General features: G+C 41.2%; 1 protein-coding gene across 1 annotated transcript in view; it reads right to left on the reverse strand.

Moving 5' to 3' along the window:
- Positions 1 to 10253: 10253 nt before the first annotated feature.
- The window catches only part of mad1l1 (mitotic arrest deficient 1 like 1), a 50483-nt gene continuing 36349 nt past the window's right edge, over positions 10254 to 24387 (reverse strand). The window contains exon 18 of the mRNA XM_023334417.1: positions 10254 to 10655. Within this exon, the coding sequence (XP_023190185.1) occupies positions 10506 to 10655 (150 nt within the window). The 3' untranslated portion in view covers positions 10254 to 10505. The remainder of the gene's footprint in view (positions 10656 to 24387) is intronic.

Here is a 24387-nt window from a genome sequence, read left to right on the forward strand (position 1 = left end):
CACTCTTAGACTCAAACTGACACAGACAGAGAAGCACTCGGCTTGCAGTCCTTTTGAGCAGAATTGAATATCCTGCCGAGAGGGAGAAAAAGATTTTAAAAATATCTCTATTTTAACATTTTTATGTTTTGTGACCTTTTAAACTTATATTTACAGAGAGACACAAAATTCTGTCATGGATGTTGTGTCAGCTTCTTAAAGAGAACCTCAAAAATAAAAGATTTTGCTCCTGCAGGGCAGATTGAGGATTCTTCACAGTGTCTCAGATGTTCTCCAGTTCCTTCTTGTTCCTTGGAAACAAGTTACGTTTTCATCACAACAGCTGTTTTCCGCTAATGATCAGTGATCCCAGTAGCTGCGTTTCCATTACAAATGTACGCAGGACTTTGTTAATATTCCACTAATGTTGAAAAACGAAATTTTGCAATCGCGGTGTTTAACTTAAATAAAAAATTTGTATTAAAAATCACACGTGTACAAATTTGCTAACACAATATGTCATTAAAAAACATGCTGCACCACAATCTTCCATGACTATCTTTGACTTTGTGCCAGTGGCAACATCTGGTTGTGACTCGTGAGAAAAAGGGTTTTATTGCAGTTTTGTGTCATAAATCAATCTTGTTATGGCTATAAAATAATTTTTTCTTTCCAAAAAATCTAAAACCAGTACAGAAAACTTTTTTTTTTTTCAAAATTGGCATATTTATTTTTAAAATGTGACTTTGCACTATTATGTGTTCAATGGAAATGCAGCTGATATTTAATGTTCAAATGGATCATTTAGATTTTGCAAACATTCACTCATTTGGAATTTGATGCTTGCAGTAAGTTCCAAAAAAGTTGGGACAGGGTCACGTTTACCACTGTTACCTTTCAACACTCAATAAGTGTCTAAGAACTGAGGATACTCAGAAACTTTGTAGGTGGAATTATTTTCCCACTCTTGCTTGACGTGCAACTTCAGTTACTCAACAGGATCTCCCTTGTATTTTGCGCTTCGGAGTGCGCCACACATGTTCAATGTGAGACAGGTTTAGTACCGGCACTCCAATACTATAATCTCCACACTGTTGCAACACGTGGAGATTGTGGCTTGGCATCGTCAAGGAGGGACGACTCTGAAAAACATGGCAAGTCAGGAGGTGGAATCACAGATACTGGAACTTTGTGCTGTCAACGATCCACTCAGATCTGTCCATCTTTGGCGTGGAGGACACAACGGCCGTAATTCCCAAAATCAATTTGAAATGTGGACTCGTCAAACTACAGGACACTCTTCCTCTTTGCGCCAATCCATCTGGAATGATCTCTGGTCCGGAGAAGCTGGCAGCGTTTCTGGTGATGTACGGCTTTGCGTGGTAGAGGTTCAACTTGTAGATGTAGAGACAGACTGTGTTCACCGACAATGGTTTTCTGAAGTGTCCCTGAACCCATGTACTTATATCTGTCACAGAAAAATATCAGCTTTTAATACAGTGCCGCTGCCTGAGTAGTCAAAGGTCACGGACATTCAATGTTGGTTTTTGGCTTTACTGCTTACTTGACATTCCTCCAGATTTTTTAAATGTCATGATATTATGGACTGTAGGTGATGAAGTCCTTAAATGCTTTGCAACTATACATTAATAAGCATTTTCATAAACTATTTGCTCCTGCAGCTGTTCACAAACCAGTGACCCTCGCCCCATTCTTGATTGCTAACGACTGAGCATTTCAGGGATGATCCCTTTTTACCCAATCATGAGACACACCTGTTTCCAGTTAACCTGTTCACCAAACAAGTGGTTTCAGAGCATTCCTCACCTTTCCCACTATCGTTTTTTACCAGCATCAAAAAAAAAAAATTTAATATTTGCAAAAGATTGAAGTTAATTTGCAAATCATCATATTCTGCTTTCATTTGTGTTTTACACAATGTCCCAACTTAATTGGAAATGGAGTTGTATATTTAAATATACCTGTGTGTGTGTGTGTGTGTGTGTGTTGACTTGTCTGTTCAATCACTATAACTATATTAGGCTTCTCAAGTACCAAATAGTTCTCCCCGGGCGCAAACAATAACCCATCCTTCGTTCGCCACATGGCATTTACTGTGCAGTCCTCCGGCAGGGATGGCAGATATATGAAGGCAGAAAGAGAAGAAGAAGAAAATGACAAAGGAGAAGAAATGGCATATTAAGAAAACAGTCTGGGGAAGATAAAAGAGGACGGAGGGACCGGCCTTTGCTCATTTTCAGAGTTTTGATTTCTCTCAGAGCCCCAAGGAGTTACTCTTTGTGAAATAACCTTTTTTTAAAAAAAAAAAAGCAAAAAACGGGAATCAGTCGCTCTTTTTTCCTGTCTCTTTCTCTGAGATCACAAATTAATGTGGGCTGGGCTGTAGAGGGAAGCAACTTGATAAAGCATGATGATAAGGATAATGAGTAGGAAAGCTCTCAAACCATTGTGATAATGTATATTAAAAGCAACCGGCTTAAATCAGGGCCTCCATTGTTGTTTTTTTGTGTGTGTTCTATTGCCGCAAAACCGAAGCACACAGCTTCACACACAGCCACAGCGACATTAATAACGTACAGACTAAGTGAGAGAACACTGTGGAAAGGTCGAGCCTGGCTGAGAGGCAAACAACATGAATTATGAGATATTAGGTCAGCTGTTATGCTGGTTACTGTGGGAGTGAATATAACTGGCTTCTCTCTAAAGAGTAGAGACAACCAAAAATCACATTTCTTTACAGATGAACTTCACAAGTTGGGCCTTAAAGCTGCATTATGTAACTTTTATGAAAAATCAGTTTTTTATATTCTTATTAAAACTGTCATCATGTCATGACAGTAGATTATTAGACAGATAACGTGCATAAAAACCGAACTCCTCTATTTCCTCCCTGAGCTGCTATTGCGATCTGCAGAAATGCACCACTCACGGTCAAAAACAACCAATCAGAGCCAGGAGGAGGGTCTTAGTGCTGCCAATCAACGTCTTGTACATGCTGCTCAATGTGCTAATAGCGGAGAAACAACTGACCTTTACAGAAAAGCCATTTATCTGCCATCATTGGTGGCCATGCTAACTAGCTTGGACATTCAAGCTAATTAGCAACTAGCTTTACTGTCAGGAACATTCTACAGCAGCAAGAAAGAGACTGGGCAGCATGTACACACTCTTGATTGACAGCGTTAACACCCTCCTCTTGGCTCTGATTGGTTGTTTCAGAGTGGTGGATTTCTGCATTTCACAGATTTGCTGTCTTGTGCTCTACTGTAAAAACAAAATGACAGTTTTACAGAAAACAGGTAAACATAAAATATTTTTCAGGAAAGTTTTACTGCCGTTTTAAGAGTGTCGTCTTTATGTTACTGTGCGAATTGTGACATTTTGTAAAGTTGTTTAATTCTGCAATATTTGGTCTAAAACTCACTAGGTTGGTAAGTGGCTGTTGTATTTGAATGTTCCTGTTGGTTATAAACAGCATAAACAGTTTGAGCGATGTCTATGTCACAGCCCCACATTCGGGCACAAAACCATCCAATTCAGACACATGAATCAACAGCCGGAACAGCAAGTATTGATCGATAGCGTTTTACAGTTTTCTAATAAAACTAAGTTGGTAATTGAATGTCTGATCTTTTATAGCTTTATGATTTCAGTTTTTATAACATACTTACCACTCGAAATTAAGACTATCCACTCCTTCAGCATCGGTGGTTTTGGACACCGCTGAGTCACTAAACAAAGCCGGCCTTAACGCCTGGTGATGACGTTGTACCGTTGGGCTGTTCCAGGTTCCAACATTCAGAGTCTATCAGGTTTCCACACCTGATGGACTCGGTTGGACAAAAATTGCAACGTTTGTTACATTTTCAGCTGTGGTTCTCTCTCACACTGCATTGGGTCAAATGACTCAAACTAGTTGGGAAAAAAAACTGTTCCCTCCCCTCACCTGTGGGGGCACTGAAGCAAGAACTAGTGAAAGAAACCACATGAAAACTTCTGAAGAAGAAATGAGCGCCAACTTCCTTCTTCATGAAATGTAAACAAAAATGGAGTAGCGTCAGATTTCAGCAGTTGTAGGATTTTTCTTTTGTCTCTGTTAAGACACCCGGAGACATTTCGCCCTCTAGTGGTAGTCTTGCACATTTGTTTTGGTTCTATTGATTCAGAATGCCCTGTGCTGTAGTTCACTTCCTGCTTTTGGAGCGATCTGGTGTGAATGCCCCCTCTGTCTTCCTCAGTTGGGGCATTCAAGCTGATCTGACATCCATCTGATGCACTTTAAGGTTGTTCTGAACTGCTCACTTCATTAGAGAAGCTCACAGAGATATGTTATGTTTTCTCTTGGATAATCTTCTGTTTGGCCCAAGCCCTCTGGTATCTAGCTTTGAAAATGCCTTTAACTTCATTTTCCTCTGGATACAACTCTGTGACTCTGATCAATAGTTGTTTGAGTTGCATGTTTGGTTTTAGGCTCCAATAGGTAACAGGTAATCTTCTTACGATCACTTTGCTTTGTTTGGGTTTCATCACCATCATTTTCACTCCCATTGGATTCATCTGGAAATTCTTAATTGTGAGTTTCACGAGTCACTTCCTTTTGTAGCCGCATTTCCATTACAAATGTGTGCAAAACTTTGTAACTACTCCGCTCACGTCCAAAAGCACAATTTCCTGCTGTTTCCATTAAGTGAGAAGCTTAATTAAAATCACGCAATGAGTTATTTAAATAAATATATCAAGCTGGGCCCTCGGCCTCCAACGACTTCTTCTCATCTTCTTCTTTGTAGAAATAAAAGAGGGCAGCGATCCCTTCTTCTGCTACAGCCATTCACAAACTGGTGAAGATTCTAAGAAACCTTTTGTCCAAAGATGCCTGGAGTCTCCTGACCCGACCATTCAGGAAACGGACCTAAGGCTTCGGTTTCTCAGAATGGGCAGAATTAATGTGCAGCTTATCATTCTTCTCACCATGATTAGTAAGAAATATTATGCTTTCTAACAACATGGCTTTATTTGGACTAGAGAGAAGTGTGATCTGTGAATCTTCCCTTCCACACATTAATTAAACATAGTTAAATATTTAACTTGCACTCTTTGTTTCCTTTGTTTCGATTCTTCCCACAAAGCTTGATGTAAGGAACTTTTTATTTAATATAAACTGCTTCAAAGCCTGTGATTAAGAATTAAAACTTGAGTACCAACCTGCCAGTGTGGATGAAAACTAAAAAAAACAAAATGTGCAAGATGTAGATCAATGTTTATATATATATACAGTATATATATATATATATATATATATATATATATATATATATATATATGCTCTGTATATACAGCTCTGTTGATCTGAAATTAAACACATATGAGTAAAGAGACGCATGTTGTTCTACACCAAGATGCTTCGACATCCTACAGAGACAGAGATTAAAGATGACCACTCTCCTACTGACAGCCGCAGCAGAGCTGACTGTTTCTCCTTTTACTGCCATTATCAGTTTAGCTGCACCGATGGTTTGTAAAAATGATCTGACAGCTTTTTTCTTTCTTTCTTTTTTTAACACCCTTTGTTCTAGATGCATTTCTACACTTGGTTTTAGTTATTACAGCTGAAAACTGAAAATGTAACATCTACGTTGCTCCTCTGTAAAACTCAAGTCAACAGCGGTTCGCAAACATAAGCCGACTCTGAGTCTGAAGTTCCAAAATGTCTGCAAATATATAAGATAAGCATCAGCATTCAAATTTGTGGCACGTTACATTATTTTTTTGCTTATTTTAACATCCACCAGAAGGAAAATGGGATGGCTGGCGAGTCAGTTCAGTTCAGTTTATTTATATAACGACAATTCACAACAGTTCATATACGGAATCAGATTTGATTCAACTTAATCTTATTGATAGATATGAAAACAAATACCTACATTTAAATCAAATTCTCATAACAACACATAGTAGTCAGCTTTAGCTTATTATGCCAAGTGGAAAAAAAATGTTTCCAACATAAGAAAAAGATGGGAATTATTCATGGGAAGCTGGCTCCCCAGTTTAAATCAGACCTGCAAACTTTAAAGCACAACTGCTTGGAAATTGGAGAGAAAATGGTGCTTTACACATCTTCAGGAGACATACTTAAAAATAAAATGGTTGACTTCCTGCTGGTGGTGATTGTTTCTTCCTCAGTAAGCAATGCTACATTGGAGGTAACTATAGAACTATCGCTGTGTTTGGACTGTTGAGTGGAGCTTTCTGAGCTATCAAAAGACATTACCTTCATCTAAACTTTCAACTTGCATGTTGGACCCAGTGCCAACTAAATTACTCAAAGAAGTGTTTCTTTGATTACTGCCCTGATTTCAGATATGATCAATCTATCCTTAGTAAACAAAAACGTGCCACAGGCTTTTAAAGTAGTTGTAATTAAACCTTTACTTGAGAAACTTACTCTCAATCAGAATGACTTAGTAGATTACAGACCAACATCTAACATTCCTTTTCTATGTTGTAGGTCCTTTTCAAGGTGCTACACATGATAGAAATATATTAGACATAAACACTTTGTCACATGCCATCATCACAATCGTCAAGAATTATCATAATCAAACATACACCAGATATATTGATCAATGTTCCAATATATCAAAGGCAACTCTAAGCCTTTGATATAGACATTTACCTAAAAGGCTAAAAAGCTTGATTTAAAGGAACTCAGCGTTTCGGCTGTTTTGCAGTTTTCTGCAAGTTTGTTCCAGATTAAACTCTAAATTTTCTACTTTTAAAGTTTGGCAAGACAGAAGTTTTGGTCCTAGAAAAATAAACTGCTCTGTCAGTTTCTTTCTCTCCGTGGCATTGTTATTTAATACACTGGTTGTTCACCAGAATCATCATCAGTAGGGAGAAATTCTGAAACGTGCAGCACACACACATAAAAAAACTCAGATGTAAAAAAAAAAAAGTGTGTAAACATGTCGCAGCACGTTTTGTCTTGATACATCTGGATAAGTTATGGCTTAACATCTTCGTTTTTGATCAAATCTGTAGTCAGAGTGCCTTAGGTCAGCGGTCCCCAACCTTTTTAGTCGCGCGGACCGGTCAGCCCTTTGCAATTTTGGTGGTGGGGGTGGAGAGGGTGCGGGGGGGGGGGGGGCGGGGGGGGGTTGCACGTTGTAAGTATCGAGTCCGATGCTGTTGTTCAGGGAGGGGGGGGAGTGGTGCGCCGCAGTACTCCGATGTTGTTTTCTTACTCATTCTGCTGCAAGTTGGCTCAATTTTGATGCGCAACATTTTTCAAAATAAAAGATCCGGAAGTAGTTCATTATTTCTTGCGCGGCCCGGTACCAATTGGTCCGCGGCCCGGTGGTTGGGGACCACTGCCTCAGGTTATTCTGATGTGTTTACTGATATACTGTATGCTTGAACTGCTGGAGGACAAACTGAGCATTTCTCTTGGCTTTGCTACGTTCCCCTCTCCAATTTTGCATTATATGCTGTTATTTGAACATTTAACTTTATGTTCTCTGTGATTCTTTTTTTTATCGTTTGTAGAGCCAACCCCACTGTGACTGATCATTTCTGGAAACTTTCAAGTGTTTCTACCACTGATATGATGCTGGAACAGAAACAATATCTGACCCTATTGAATGTAGACAATGAAGAAAAAAAAGACAAAAACTTTTATCTTCAGAGTCTTAAAAGGTGAGGATATGAACAGATGTTGATGAAAAAGCTGTAAAACCAAATGCTACAAAACATTAGGTTTGTGCTGCTGAATCACTGTATCTTACTTTAGGAGCCTAAGAGAATTCGGTGTTCTACCGTGTTTTTCTGCTAGGAAACCCAGATCTGAACCAACATGGGACAGATGCGTCTCCTCTGTTTCGCCTTTAGAGGACAGAAGACTGGTGGCAGCAGGAGAAGAAAAGCTCACTTAGAGAGAAATAAAACAGGGTTTCCTCGGCGAGCGTGAGCTGGCAGGTGGAGAGTACAGTCAGAAAGTTAAAATGAGGAAGAAAAGAGGGATAAGGGATAAAAGAAGGCGGTGACAGGTTGCGTCTCTGATTTCTTACCGTCCTATAAGCTCTTCTGAATTCCCGCCGAGACTCGTTTCTGTGGTGGGGATGTCTCCTCTCAGCAGGCGCCATTTATCACGATGTTGTTGGTTTTTTTTTTACCTTAAACAGAGGAGTGAATGACAGTAGAAGTGATTGCCCTTTACAACAAGAACTGCCATGAAAGACTCCGTTCTGCCTTCAAATGACTTTGCATATTTTAGCTTTAAAACTCGCCTCTCAGGCTGGATTGTTTGCAGCTTTGCGAGGACTGCAGTGTTTGCAGAAAACCCCACGTGCAGCCAGGAGCCCTGAAACCGAGGCACGCGACTTTGCCAGCTCACTCCGACGCCTCATTTATAGTTAATGAGCGATAGGGGGCGCACTAATTGTTTTGGCCTCGGAGATGATGGCGTGATGAAATAAAGATAAAGGAAGGGGGGAGAAACGGGGAAGGAAAGAAAAGACTGCAGTTTAAGAACCCAAGAATTAAAGAAATGGAAATTACCCGTTTTAAAAATCAAGATGTAGCTTTTATTTATTTTTTATTTATGTGTTTACAAATTATACCAACATCTGCATCAAAACCACAAAGTCAAGGTATTAATATACTATCAGCCACACACTGCATTACCTCAGTCACAACTCCTACACACTGAAAAAAAGATATCTTGATTCATAAATTTCAAGATTAAAGACTTTTATAATCTTTTAAAGGGACAGTATTATGTAAAAAAAAAAATCCACATTTTTGAGCTTTACACATCGTGTTATATTAGTCTTATTATTAGTAAGATATTAGTATATCAGTCTTGTTGCTTTGATTCTTTCATGTATGTCTGAGGAAACTCCTGTGTTCATTTCTACCATTTCAGTCCATAATTACCTGAAGATTTAACATCTCATGTTGATACTGGAGCTCCATCGTTAACAGAATCCAGAACAGCAATTATTCACAGTTCATTTAAACCCAATTAGAATCCTAATTCTTCTTTGTTTTACAACGGGAGGCAATTTCAGTTTCAACAAATGATAAAATGTCAAACACAAAAGCTGCCTACCCGCTGTTCCTGTGTGCCTTCGACTTGTAATAATGATCCTTCCGACCTACATGGTGACATTTTTCTGTGAAGCAGTTGGTGCTGGAACAAAATAAAGCTCTCGTTTGAGAAGGAAATTAACAAAGGGCTTCACTAGCCCTGTAGGAAGTGTGTTTGTGTTTAAAACCTTCCCGCTGTTTTAGCGCGGAGCACCTGAGGAACGTGGCTGATGTCACGGTCGGACGGCAGGGAAGCCGAGGGTTGTTTCGCCATACCGTCAGTTCCCACACACACCCTAAAAACTAAAACACTAAAAAAAAAACTAAAATAATTTGTAAAAGCGCACGCGAGTTGGTGTGACCCATGTGAGAAACAGGGAAAAAGCTCCAAAAGATCCGTCTCTTAAGACACGTTAAGCTGTCGAAGGAAAACCGGATGGAGGAATAGGAAGGTGTCCGAATACAACAAGGGAAGACGAAGCAAGTCAACCTGCTGCTTTAGACATATAAAACACTTTAAATCAGACAACATGGCGCTCGAGTGGCAGCAAGATAAGTGACTCAACTCTGTACTCTATCTTAAGCTTTTGCATTTTATTTTATTTAAAAAAAAAGTAAATTTAACACTTTAACATGTATTTCATCCCCCCCACACTCCACCCCGTTCTGACTTCACATGTCCTGTGATGATTTGGCATCATAATTGTTTTCATATATTTTTAACAGTCGAGAACAGTAATGAAAGAGACGAGGCAAAAAAAAAAAAAAAAGAAATAAGCAGCTTACCGAAATCGACGGGCATACCGCTGCTTTGGAGACAATAGAACCACACAAACACTCCCAGCCTGAACACATGGAGCTGCCTGCTCTAATTAAATACAGTGAAACTAGAATTTGGCAGATTTAACACACACACACACACACCCACACATATATTATGATCAAACAGCAGCTTGAATTTGAAATATGATGAGAGGGTAGTTGCGGTTATTGGCATACTGAAACATCAATAGTCATAGTATGCTAATCTGAAGCTCCTAATCAATAAAGTCAAGTAGAAACAAAATCATATTTTTTTTTGTTTTATTCATTACAAAGAAATCTTCATAGTAATTGTGCCTACTACTGGATTTTCAGTGTGAGACTGTGTTACTTCAATAAGAGATTCATTTTATTTCCAAAGTTTATTGAGACAATTTTAATGGCCGACAGGGCAGAAAACTTTAACATGAAATTTTGTCTATCGAGTTTTGGGAGAAAATAGAAGAAGAAAAAAAAGACATTAAAAGAAACAAAAACTTTCAAATTCACATTACATCAATTTCCACACAATACATATTTTAAAGCTATGATAGCCACATAGCCATTTTAAGAAAAAAATCATCAAATTTTATACTTTTCCATTTAAGAGGCGACACTCTTCAGAAGGTGGTCTGTCGGCTGAACAGGTCCAGCGTCACGGCAGAGAGGAAGGCTGGGATGCTCTTCTGGTGGTGGAGGTGAAGGGTCACCATTTCTCCCAGAGTTTTGGAGAACTCCGTCTCCATGAGGTGCATGCTTCCATTGGAGCCCTGCAGAAAAGAAAAAAAAAAAAATCAGACAAAAAAAATCAAAAAACATCCAACCATCAGGCATCTGTTTCCACCAGAACTTTCGAGACGAAGCAAGATCATTCGTAGCTGTGCTCGTCTAAAGGGAGCCGTCAAGTGTGTGTCTGCACGGAGTTGGTTGTGCGTGTGCGTGGGTGTATGTGTGTATACACAACCACAGCAGGGGGAAGGGTGCCTAAGTCTGTGTGGATTAATTAAAAGGAATGAGGAGCAGCTCGGGGTGATGGAGTGAAGGAGAAAGGGATGAGGGAAAATAAAGTAATTAAAGCAATGCAGCGAGGAGCAGAGTCCCATGACACACTGAGAACATATTGAGACATCTGAGAAACGTCCTGCGTCAGAGATCTTATATCAGACAGAACACGCAGGTTGTGGGAAAACACAGAAAAGTAAAAGATAAAAAATTATATATATATATATATATGCAGGATATATACTGTATATATTCATATATATATACTGTATATACAGTATATATAGACTTAGACTTGTACTTTATTGATCCCTTGGGAAGACTCCCTCAGGAAATTGAAGTTACCAGCAGCTCCCAGGCAAAAAACAAAGATAACACACAGTAAGCAAAAGTGCAAAAGAATACAGAAATACAAATTAAATACTAAGGTACACACTAAATGTGAGTAACCAAAACCTTAAATTATGCAAGAAAAACCTTAAATTATGCAAGAAACAAGGAATAAGAATATAGAATATAAGAATATAAGTAAATATAAATACAACACAAAAAAAATATAAGAATTTGGCGGATAGATTGACCAAATATATATATATATATATATATATTTTTTTTTTAAATCAGGAAGAAGTAGGAGGATGATGGTTTGTTTTTTCACGCTCCACCAGAGCTCTCACAGCATCACACAGTTCATAAAACGTTGCGTCTCATTCAAACATATTGAATCCATAGCTCTTCAGTAAAATGGCCAATTATAATTTCCCCAAAACGCTGCATACATAGCCGCTCCAAAGTAGGCGGGCCTTGTCGCGCCAACGCATGAATAAGACGCCGATGTCTCCTTTGATTGGCTGATCGATGATGAGTGCTGGCATCATGGATGAATTATGAATATAAACCATGTAACTGTTTATAACCGTCGCTCATGATTTTCAATGACTTATCGCGTAAAGCTTATTCACATCACTTCACTTCTTATTTAATGGAAACAAGGTAATTGCTAATGTTCTTTCAACATTAGCAGAATATTGACCCTTTACGCGTGACGTCACGCTCTCCAGGACTCAAAACAACCAATGTGCTCCTTTCAAACTAGTCTAAAAACTGATATCTGTAGTCTAATATCGCTTCTATTTAGCTAATTTCACAATAAAAATGGTCATAGGGTGCTGCACTGTCAGCAGCACAAAGGACGCAAACTAAGCTTATTTTATTGTTTAACTTTTAATGATGCGGCAATAAATAGCAGCCGTCAATAATAATGACTCAAAGTCCTCGGTGAAATCGTGGATTAGCAGACAACACCTTTTAGAAGGCAAGATTAACATTAATATATTTTATAAGTATGACCAGAAACATATCAAATATCGCATTATGGAGAAGGTATGCTTCTAACCATTGGTAACCATGGAGACAATGCCTCCACATCATGTAGCCTAGCATGTGGGGAAAAAACTGGTTAGCATCTCGTCTTTTGTTTGTTTTTAAGGTTTCTCCTGGTTAAGAGGAAATGATTTTTATGACATAGTGACATAAATCATGTGGTGTGAATTCAGGCAAAGTCAGGAATTTGATCAAGACTTCAGGAGGAAGAAGGTACGAGTCAGTTTCTAAGCTAGCTGTTTCCAACTTTTGTAAATATCGCCTTGAGCTCCGACCGGGTGTGTTACGTTCACAGACAAATTAGCTCGACTCGAACAAGTAGAAGCCATGAATAAACAACTTGGGAAAACAGTTTCAGTCGATCAGTTCAATACTCCCGTCCCTCACTTCCGATGTCCATCATGGTGCCTGAAATGATTAAGTGTTGCAAAGGGTCAATAGACAAAGATTTGCCAACATTTGGGCACACACCTACTTACTAGGTGTGTGTGGTTTGGAGTGGCTTCTCTCTGCCTCGTCTGATCTTTTCATTTTCTTGTTTATTTTATTATTTTGTTTTTACATTTGACTTAACATCTCACTCAGCATTAGCACAGGAAATCTGTTTCGACTTGCACTGCAGGAAGTTGAAACGGGGAACTGAGCTGAGGCCCATCACAAACCTCTAATGGGTAAGAGAACATGGTTCCTGAACTAATGGCATTTGCTAGCTGAGTGCACAGTGGTTAAGTGTGTATGGAAATGCGGTGTGTAAAAATGTTTAAAAGGCACCCGACAGAACAACTTTCCGTTTCTCCGTCCCGCAAAATGAAGCACAATTAGCTTCCACTCAAACGAGAGGAAACGGAACTTCCGACGACTTCTGGTGCAATTTTAATTACCGTCGAGCTAAGGTGATTAATTTTACATGAGACTTATTGTCTCATTACAGAGAATTTTAACAAATCCCTTCTTTGAGTTTGAAATAAAACGTGCAATTAATTTATTACACTGTGACGGAGAATAATGTGCCAGACAACCCGCATGGGTTGAATTATGATGTTAGCAGCAACAGCAGCAGCAACAGCAGCAGCAGCAGCAGCAGCAGCAGCAGCGATACGCTGAATATCAGCAAGAATTCATCAGCACAACTGTGAGAGGAACAAACCAGTTTATCTGTGAGAAAAAAAACAAAGAAAATGTTGTTGTTCCTAAGGTTGGTTTAGCATAACTGTAAAGCTTTGCATGATACTTTCTTTTAAGTCCAATAACTCTGACAATGTCTTGTTTCTGAAATAGTTTTTCCTCCCCAGGGACCTCCAGAATAAAATGTAAAAGTTATGGAAATTAAATTAGGGAAAAAGTGGATGATATGCAACAAAAGTCCAGAGAATTTGTTGTAATCATGTGGCAAGTCTTTTAAACTGAAACCTATTTGTAGTTGCCTTCCAAAAAGTGTTCTCCTGTCTTGTGAACCAATTTGCAAACCTTAATCCAGATTTTTTTCATTTTCTATATGGATGATTTTTTTGGCCATAACTGTGTATAACAATGAGCAGGTGGCTTGAAAGCTGACAGCATGTCCTAGGACTCAAAGCAGCTCCAAAAGCTCAACCCGCATCACAGCAGCATAAATATTAATTTGAAATTAAAACAGGGGTAGGCTTTTTTTTTGTCATTTCTTTCCAAAAAACATCCCAATAATCTCCTTGCATAATTCAGATGTTGGAAACGTTATTTTCCCAACAACTACAAAAAGCAGTGGCTCATGTCTCATAATGAAATAAACTTTCTCAGCACTTCCATTAGAGTATCTTTGGGAAACTCAGCCACATCTGGTGAATGATGTCTGGATCGGATGTAGACGGCAGAACTAAAGCGTTGGTATAAGTGACTGAGCAGTCCCATTATTGACAGCATTTTTAGGCGTGGGGGTTTAATAGGCGTTATAAAATTCTAGACATTTGATTTAAACGAGCAGATAAATTGGACACATTTTGCTGCACAGTATAATAGTCACATTTCCCCATTTGAGCCAAAACAGAAAAAGGGGAATCGCCTACTCTAGATTAAACATAACGGTTATTCAATTCTGACCTACTGCGAACATTAAAACAAATCTGGACTGTTTACTCTAACTAACAACCTTACTTCTACCCTTTAAAAACACAAACAACAAAAGCAGTAATGCATAAGTTAATTGCTTTTGATCAAAATTGTCTTTTATTCCTCATTTCTGACTGTTCAGTCATGTATTGAAAAATTCTCTGCTCATTAAAAGCATCAGGACTCACTCTACGCTCTTTGATGCCCTTGAGTTTACAAAAACAAGACTAGTGGCTTGATGAGCAACAGAAGATCCAATCCTTTCGTTTTCTGCTCGATTCACAACCAGCAACGCTATCAGAAAACCTGCTGCACATTTTTTAACTTATTGACAATTTTACTTGTTGAATTGGAAACTCAACAAGTTACTTGTTGAACAACAATTACTTGTTGAATTGGAAACTCTCCTCCATGGGCTGCCACCTTATCGTGGTGGAGGGGTTTGAGTGTCCCAATGATCCTAGGAGCTATGCTGTCTGGGGCTTCATGCCCCTGGTAGGGTCACCCAAGGCAGACAGGTCCTAGGTGAGGGACCAGACAAAGAGCAGCCCGAAGACCCCTTATGATGGACAAGAACTTTGGACTTGGTGTTCCCTCGCCCGGACGCGGGTCACCGGGGCCCCACTCTGGAGCCAGGCCTGGAGGGGGGGCACGATGGCGAGCGTCTGGTGGCCGGGCTTTTACCCATGGAGCCCGGCCGGGCTCAGCCCGAAGAGGAAACATGGGCCCCCCCTCCCATGGGCCCACCACCCGTGGGAGGGGCCAAAGGGGTCGGGTGCAGTGTGGGATGGGTGGCAGCAGAGGGAGGGGACCCTGGCGGTCCGATCCTCGGTTGCAGAAACTGGCTCTTGGGACGTGGAATGTCACCTCTCTGGTGGGGAAGGAGCCGGAGCTAGTGCGTGAGGTCGAGAGGTTCCGGCTAGAAATAGTCGGTCTCACCTCGACGCACGGCTCTGGTTCTGGAACCAGTCTCCTTGAGAGGGGCTGGACATACTTCCACTCTGGAGTTGCCCAAGGTGAGAGGCGTCGGGCAGGAGTGGGCATACTTGTTGCTCCCCATCTCGGCGCCTGTACGTTGGGGTTTACCCCGGTGAACGAGAGGGTAGCATCCCTCCGCCTACGGGTGGGGGGACGGGTTCTGACTGTCGTTTGTGCTTACGGGCCGAACGACAGTTCAGATTACCCACCCTTTTTGGAGTCCTTAGAGGGGGTACTGGAGGGTGCTCCTCCTGGGGACTCCCTTGTTCTGCTGGGGGACTTCAACGCTCACGTGGGCAATGACAGTGAGACCTGGAGGGGCGTGGTTGGGAGGAACGGCCCGCCCGACCTGAACTCGAGCGGTGTTCTGTTGCTGGACTTCTGTGCTCGCCATGGATTGTCCATAACGAACACCATGTTCAAGCATAAGGGTGTCCATATGTGCACTTGGCACCAGGACACCCTAGGCCGCAGTTCGATGATCGACTTTGTCATCGTTTCATCGGATCTGCGGCCGTATGTCTTGGACACTCGGGTGAAGAGAGGTGCGGAGCTGTCCACTGACCACTGCCTGGTGGTGAGTTGGCTCCGGTGGTGGGGGCGAAAGCCGGTCAGACCTGGCAGGCCCAAACGTGTTGTGAGGGTCTGCTGGGAACGTCTGGCGGAATCCCCTGTGAGACGGAGCTTTAACTCCCATCTCCGGCAAAACTTCGAACACGTCCCGGGGGAGGTGGGGGACATGGAGTCCGAGTGGACCGTGTTCCGTGCCTCCATCGTCGAGGCGGCCGATCGGAGCTGTGGCCGCAAGGTTGTCGGTGCCTGTCGCGGCGGCAACCCTCGAACCCGCTGGTGGACACCTTCGGTGAGGGATGCCGTCAGGCTGAAGAAGGAGTCCTATCGGGCCTTTTTGGCCTGTGGGACTCCGGAAGCAGCTGATGGGTACCGGCGGGCGAAGCGGCATGCGGCTCGGGCGGTTGCTGAGGCAAAAACTCGGGCGTGGGAGGAGTTTGGAGAGGCCATGGAGAAAGACTTCCATACGGCTTCGAGGCGATTCTGGTCCACCATCCGGCGTCTCAGGGGGGGGAAGCGGTGCAGCACCAACACTGTTTATAGTGGGGATGGTGTGCTGCTGACCTCTACTCGGGACGTTGTGGGCCGGTGGGCGGAGTACTTCGAAGACCTCCTCAATCCCACCAACATGCCTTCCACTGAGGAAGCGGAGCCTGGGGACTCTGGGTTGGGCTCTCCAATCTCTGGGGACGAGGTCACCGAGGTGGTTAAAAAGCTCCTCGGTGGCAGGGCCCCGGGGGTGGATGAGATCCGCCCGGAGTTCCTTAAGGCTCTGGATGTTGTGGGGTTGTGTTGGTTGACGCGACTCTGCAATGTCGCATGGACATCGGGGGCAGTTCCCCTGGATTGGCAGACTGGGGTGGTGGTCCCCCTGTTCAAAAAGGGGGACCGGAGGGTGTGCTCCAATTATAGAGGGGTCACACTCTTAAGCCTCCCTGGCAAGGTCTATTCAGGGGTCCTGGAGAGGAGGGTCCGTCGGATAGTCGAACCTCGGATCCAGGAAGAGCAGTGTGGTTTTCGTCCTGGTCGTGGAACACTGGACCAGCTCTACACCCTCGGCAGGGTCCTGGAGGGTGCATGGGAGTTCGCCCAACCAGTCTACATGTGTTTTGTGGACTTGGAGAAGGCGTTCGACCGTGTCCCTCGGGGAGCCCTGTGGGGGGTTCTCCGGGAGTATGGGGTACCGGGCCCTTTGATACGGGCTGTCAGGTCCCTGTATGACCGGTGTCAGAGTCTGGTCCGCATTGCCGGCAGTAAGTCGGGCTCGTTTCCGGTGAGAGTTGGACTCCGCCAGGGCTGCCCTTTGTCACCGATTCTGTTCATCACTTTCATGGACAGAATTTCTAGGCGCAGCCAAGGTGTTGAGGGGGTCCGATTTGGTGGCCTTAGGATCTCATCTCTGCTTTTCGCAGACGATGTGGTCCTTTTGGCTTCATCAGATCGTGATCTGCAGCTCTCGCTGGAGCGGTTCGCAGCCGAGTGTGAAGCGGCCGGGATGGGGATCAGTGCCTCCAAATCCGAGGCCATGGTCTTGAGCCGGAAAAGGGTAGAGTGCCTTCTCCGGGTCAGGGGGGGTGTCCTGCCCCAAGTGGAGGAGTTTAAGTATCTCGGGATCTTGTTCACGAATGGGGGAAGAAGGGAGCGGGAGATCGACAGGCGGATTGGCGCAGCGTCTGCTGTCAAGCGGGCGCTGTACCGGTCCGTCGTGGTGAAGAGAGAGCTGAGCCAAAAAGCGAAGCTCTCGATTTACCGGTCGATCTACGTTCCCACCCTCATCTATGGTCATGAGCTTTGGGTCATGACCGAAAGAACGAGATCGCGGATACAAGCGGCCGAAATGGGTTTTCTCCGTAGGGTGGCTGGGCTCTCCCTTAGAGATAGGGTGAGAAGCTCAGTCATCCGGGAGGGACTCAGAGTAGAGCCGCTGCTCCTTCACATCGAGAGGAGCCAGTTGAGGTGGCTCGGGCATCTGGTCAGGATGCCTCCTGGACGCCTCCCTGGTGAGGTGTTCCGGGCACGTCCCACCGGGAGGAGGCCCCGGGGAAGACCCAGGACACGCTGGAGGGACTATGTCTCTCGGCTGGCCTGGGAACGCCTCGGGATTCCCCCGGAGGAGCTAGAAGAAGTGGCTGGGGAGAGGGAAGTCTGGGCCTCCCTTCTGAAGCTGCTACCCCCGCGACCCGACCTCGGATAAGCGGAAGAAGATGGATGGATGGATGGATGGATGGATGGAATTGGAAACTGACAAATACCTTTCATCGTCACACTCCTTTAGTGTGAAACGGATAAATGAAACAAGCTGCAACAACTTCATTTTAAGCTGACGCCGCTCATTTGATTGTTCTAAGTCTTAAAGCAATTTCCATAAGCAGTTTATTATTTGAATTTGTAATATTTAATGAGGACTGTTCAGTCTGTGTGATTCAGAAAAAAGAGATGTGTTTATATTAAACAGTAACATTCAAAAACATTTGTAAACTATTAACATTGGCTACTTGATAGTTTCATCAGCTTTTTCCATTTCAAAAAGGGACACAAGGTTATTTTAAGATACAGCAAGAAAAGTGGCTATTGGCTGTCCTAAAAGGTGCTAATTTACGCCATCGCCTGATTTACATTTTTGCATTTTGTCGCACAAATCTCCAATAAATAAAACTTGATAGATTTGTTGCTGGTTGCTTTTCTGAAGAAAAAATGTTGCTAGAAGGGTCTGAAAATCTAATTCTACTGGGTTGAACAGGCAGCCTTGTCAATGAGCACTGCTGCCACCTAGTGACTGGAGGCTTGTTTATTGTTCAAGCATGAATAAAGAAATTAAGACGACTAACTTTGAGCTTTAATAACCTTTGATAGTCAGTATGTTAGAATATCCATTGCAATGAGGCACATCTGTCAGATTAAGAGTACCTTTAAAACTAATATTAAAGCAGCTATTTTATTTTTATTAATCCCGCATTTCTGCATTGAGACATGTATTTTATTATCTATTTGATGTAATATCCTAATTTTAAAACTTGTGTTTTTATTTGCTGTAAACTGAAAATCATTAACAGAAATGACAACTTGAAAACATCAGTCTGTGTGTAATTAATCTACCTAATGTGTTTCGCAAAGTGAATTCAATTACCAAAATGAATGAACTTTTCAGTAATATTTTAATTGATTGATGTCGACTGCATCATTGTGGGGATGTGGGCAGCATAACCATGAAATAGGATTACATTAATATTTGGATGGATCACCTTTGTGTTTATTAACGTTTTCACATGGCCAAGTCTCTCATTCCAAACTGATTCTCACTGCTCTAGTCATAACGCCGCCAGTAAGTGGTTTATTAAAGGTGTTTCTCAGGACAATTTCTCCTTTGACAACTTCCTCTCTCTTCATCTTGCCACTCACTCCATGGCTCTCCCAGGATTCTCCCTGTTGTGCTGCGGTTCCCTGTGTGGATGCCTCAGAGCTACACCACATCCTCAGACTCGCTACTGTCATCGCAAGTGAACAACAAACACATGCGCACAAGGCTCCAGAGACTCCCGAAGCCTCTGAAACATTGATCACGAACAAAGACAAACATTGCAACCAGTTACCATGGAGATCTCGGCTTCTGAAACACCTTGATGTATTATGGTACACGGAAACAGACGGCATATGAGTAGGTGTGTGCAAGACACAGAGGACTGTTTCGCGCGGGCCTATGAGAGTTGAGCAAACTGTGAGGACCCCCACAGACAGTTGGAATGGAAAACTAAGATAACAGCCTGGAAGTCTGCTCAAGTCCTGAAGCGCCCACTCGTTGTTTGATTTCGACTTGCCAAATGTGTGAGCCAACAAATACAGATGGCCCAACAAAGACTACTCAGTTTCACATATGGTAATAGAAACAAACTAGAGGCAATGACACTCAACGTTTCTGAGACACACACACTCAGCAGATATGAGATGCTAAATATGAACTTTAACAAGCCACAGCCCTTTCATCAAATATTTTACTCTGGGTGTTCATGTTATGAACAGTCTTTGGTGTGAAGGTTGTTGAACTGAGAAACGGACACGGCTATTTTAAGTATCCGTGAGATGTTTAATTATTAAGGCAAATAATACACACTAGCTGTTAAAAGCTCCTACAACGAAAACTGTATTTTCCACACAGGCATGTCTTCTGCGACAGTGACAGGCCTCAAGACATAACAGGAGGGCTTAATGGAGTAATGCAAATCCCACTTATCATAATCATATTTGGACTCAGGTGTTTGTCAGATACACTTTCAGTTGGACTGCGGTTCCCACTAAATACATCTTCCCAGTGATGTTATAACTGTTATTAAATATGCATGCTTCTTGTTGTGGTTTCTCGATTTTGTTTTCTTCTCTTTTTCCAGGTGGAGAGACAGACATCAAGAACTTGTGTTCTTTCTATGATTCTCCAACATCTCCTTCTTTCTCTTTAAATCTTTTCCCCATCTTTCTCCCTTTCTTGCCCATTACATTTGAAATAAACCCAAAACAACTGCTAATAAAGTTTCAGACATATATAAAGTGGAGTGTCATGGCAAAAACTGTAATGCTCCTCTTGTGAAAGTAAATCTGTTGGGCCTCGACTTGACACTTGTACAATTTTGAGGCTGAATCTCCGCTCTGCTCCCCACTGTAACTGGAATTACAAGCACCACTTCAGCCAGCTTTGAAATCAGGGAACATTTATCCTGTCAAAGTGAGCAAAAGTTGGCAAGACACTGAACGAGGGGTTTCCCGATCGGGAGAAGGAGCGTGGGGAAGCCGGAGTGGGGAACTGCGAAATGCAGTTATTAACATAATTTTACTCATTCATTCAACACTTGTGCTGGTATTTGTACATCTGTTTTCATGTATTGTAAATAGTCTGTTTTTAAAATGCACAATTACACACACATTTTGTCAATTTAAAAAAAGAAATTCCACTCAGTTGCACATTCCTTTGGATCACGGTTTGCTATTTTTGATAACTGCCCTGTATATTATGTTGTAATTTTGCCCTTACTGTAAAGAATATTCTTCATTTTGATATATATATTTGAATATGTATTTTAATACTTTTAGCTGACCTGTCACTTTGCTGCTGCAACACCTGAATTTCCCCAATGTGGAACTGTAAGGGGTAGAATAGGAATATATATTCTGTAATGGGACTGAATATATTTGTATATACTTTTTGGTAGGTCATTCATTTTCAATATTCTTTTTTTACTTCAGAGTTTAAATGGTAAATGGCCTCTACTTGTATAAGCTGAGAGGACCCCAAAGCATTTCACGACACTACATTCAGTCATTCACACACATTCACACGTTTAGTTGATGTTTACTAGCTTACTGAGTTTGTTGATTAAAGTATTTTAACTGGAAGTATGTTTGAGAGAAGTTGCTCCTGTGTATACTACATAGATGTGCAGAGGTTGCTGTCTTAGAACGTCGGTGCTGGACCTAAACGTTCATTTATTATCATTTAATACCTAACGGTCTTTCTCAGTTCATGATATGACAGGGTAATATTAGGTTCATCAAGTTGATTTATTTATGTTTCTTACTATTTTCTGTGATGTATGCTGTGCTATTGTCTCTGCAATGCCGCAGTAGAACACAGCCTTGAGCTGAATGCTAAAACCAAACATCCATTTGTTCACACTGACCAGGCCTTTTTACTTCTTCTGTAACTCTAACATTTGCTAATTGGCATGAAACACAAAGTACAGCTCAGGCTGAGGGGAACGTCATTAGGTCTTAATATTCGTTATATTCAGAAAATATGAAAACTTTGAATTTATATTCTTATTTTTATGTAGGAAGACTGTAAATTTAATGGCAGTGCATTCAACACTTCACGGTACGGAAGGAAATGAGCCAACAAGCAATTTCTGAAAGATTAGAGGCATTACCACCCACAGGGCCACAAAACTGTCCTGCTCAACCTGAAATATAGCTCTTAACCTGTTAGGTATTAAAATTAGACCTGCTATTGCTAATTTCTCAAATGTGATTAAATTGTCACATTGCTGCAGTTCTCCAACAGTGATCTCTGGATATTTATTTTGCCTCAGTAACTTTACTCCTCACTTTCCAGGTCTTTTTTTTGGTAAAAGTTCCAGTTGTTTTATACGTTTTAGATTACCCTTATAGTTTGCTGACTTATGAATATCAACAAATATCTGAATGCAATGCAATCCATCTCTCGAAGAGAAGCAGGCTTATTGTATTATCGTTAAAAGTTTGTCTTAGATGCACACAGTCTTCTACAATTATATTTATTTTTAGCCAGTGGAAACATGGAGTTCAGAGTTACTAAAAAACATTTACTATCATACATAAATGTGTAAATAATGTGCAAAATTCCTTGCAAATGCTTCTAAAGTAGAATCACAAAATCATTGATTTTGCTTACAAAAACAATCACAAAACAAGTGTGAAATCCTACTATTCTCAAATAAGTCTGAGTAAAGTAAATCAGAGACTAGATTTGTGTTTATTATTCTTCTTCTTCATTGAATAAAATATTCCAAAATTAATGAAAGGTCTAATGAAACCACAGTATACAAATACTGACCTTATCAATGCTCACTTGCATATTCACACTTCCTTAATGTTTTAAACATTATCTGACCTTTCTAAAAATCAGCAAGTTCCTGTTTACTGCATATTCTTAAGCAGCAACAGAACTGCACGGCGGACTTAATGTCGCCTTGCAAAACCGTGGAAGGTGATGTTAAATTACAAAACAAATATCACAAGTTCCATGGGCGCCTGCTGGGTATTATCGGAGCGCACGCAGAAAACTATCACTGCACCTTTCCTCCCCGTGCTGGTTGTGTGTGCCACGCATAACGTGCGTGGCACACACAACCAGCACAGATCTAACCCACACAAATATGCCACACAGATGCGATGCAGAGGAAGTCACTGATTGCAACATCAAATTTTCGCAACACAGTTGCTAACTGAAAGTTATAAAGAATACACATAAAAATGTGTCCTAAAATTAAACTATGAGAATTACTAGTGGCACTGGGCAATTTTTGGTTAAAAACAACTACTACTTATGTTTTTCTCTCTTTTTTTTGATCACTTTAATATTGTACTCAAATTAAAGTTAAAATTCTCCTAAGAATTTCAGTTTCAGAGATTAAGATGCTCTGGTGAAAAGTCTGTCAGACTGCTTGCTACAACTGCTCACATATTTTATGTATTTATGCCAATAAGAATCAGGTTAATCAGTTGCTCATTTTAATTGTCTGTTATACCACTGACAAAATAATTTGTACTCATCAATTGCTTGTTGCTCATACATAAGAGAGGCACTTTAAGTTTAATGAACAAACGGCTGATTAGAATATAAATATGGATGTTTTGTCTTTGGTGCGTATGCAGTTTTCGTCTTGTGCCAAAGACATTCCGCTTTTAAATACAAAAAAGAAAAAGAAAAAAAAGCCAGAACCTGCATTGGATTGGAAAATATATTAATATGCATATCAGATGTTTTATTTATTTGTTGTTCCTCCACCACCAATCAGCATGTATGTTGTGCAGTTGAACTGAACGCAGGTAAAGAGGATGCTCTTTGTGAGACAGGAGTGGAGGAGAGTACTGCAAATGGACTGATGGGACTAAAGACAGTTGAAGGTTGGAGTGCAATCATTACCAATGCACTACAGTAAAATTATGTGGCTAGAAATCTGTGCAGTAAATAATATTGATTATAAGAGGCAAAGAGAAAAAAAATCTCATCTTTAATTAGCATCAGAGGTCAGATGATCTCCAACTTTCATCATCTCAATAAACTATCTGTCACATCCATGGTGTGATGTCTTAACATTACTGTCTGATGAAACAATGGTGAAAGGCTTCAGGCATAAAGAAAATTGAGGATCTTGTGCTTTTCTGGAGTGAGGCGGTAAGTTATTATCTAACTTATTTAGCATAATGCAATTGGAACTCCATAAGGAGGGGAAGAAAATAAAAATAATGGCATCCACTGTTTGCCAATAAGATAGAAACATCTTAAGCAGACGAGTTACATTTTTGAAGGCGAGTTAAAATGTGCTTGTGTAAATTTCCACTGGAAATAAATAGAAAAACTGCAATTAGGAGTACTACAGCAAATGTTTTAATGAAATTGGTAATCAAAATTAATTGTTATTTTATGGGACTCCTTGGACTCAGCATAATTTGAGATTAAACTTCAAGGAGCTGAGTGTAGGTTAAACAAAATAACAGAGAAACAAGAAGGCCTGCATAAATTAAGTTTTGTTTGTTCAACTTAGAATAATTTTACATCGCCACTGATTGTGAAATCTGCTGACAAAACTCCTCCAAATGCGACTCCTGGGCTTGTGAAACTGTCGGCAATTAAAACTGAGAGCTCCTACTCACATGCAGTTGTTTAAAACTTATTTTCCAGCAAGACAATAAGCCAAAGTATACAGCTAATGCTACGCAGAAATAGTTTGAAGACAA

The sequence above is a fragment of the Xiphophorus maculatus genome, chromosome 5, assembly GCF_002775205.1.
Source record: "Xiphophorus maculatus strain JP 163 A chromosome 5, X_maculatus-5.0-male, whole genome shotgun sequence".
NCBI lineage: Eukaryota > Metazoa > Chordata > Actinopteri > Cyprinodontiformes > Poeciliidae > Xiphophorus > Xiphophorus maculatus.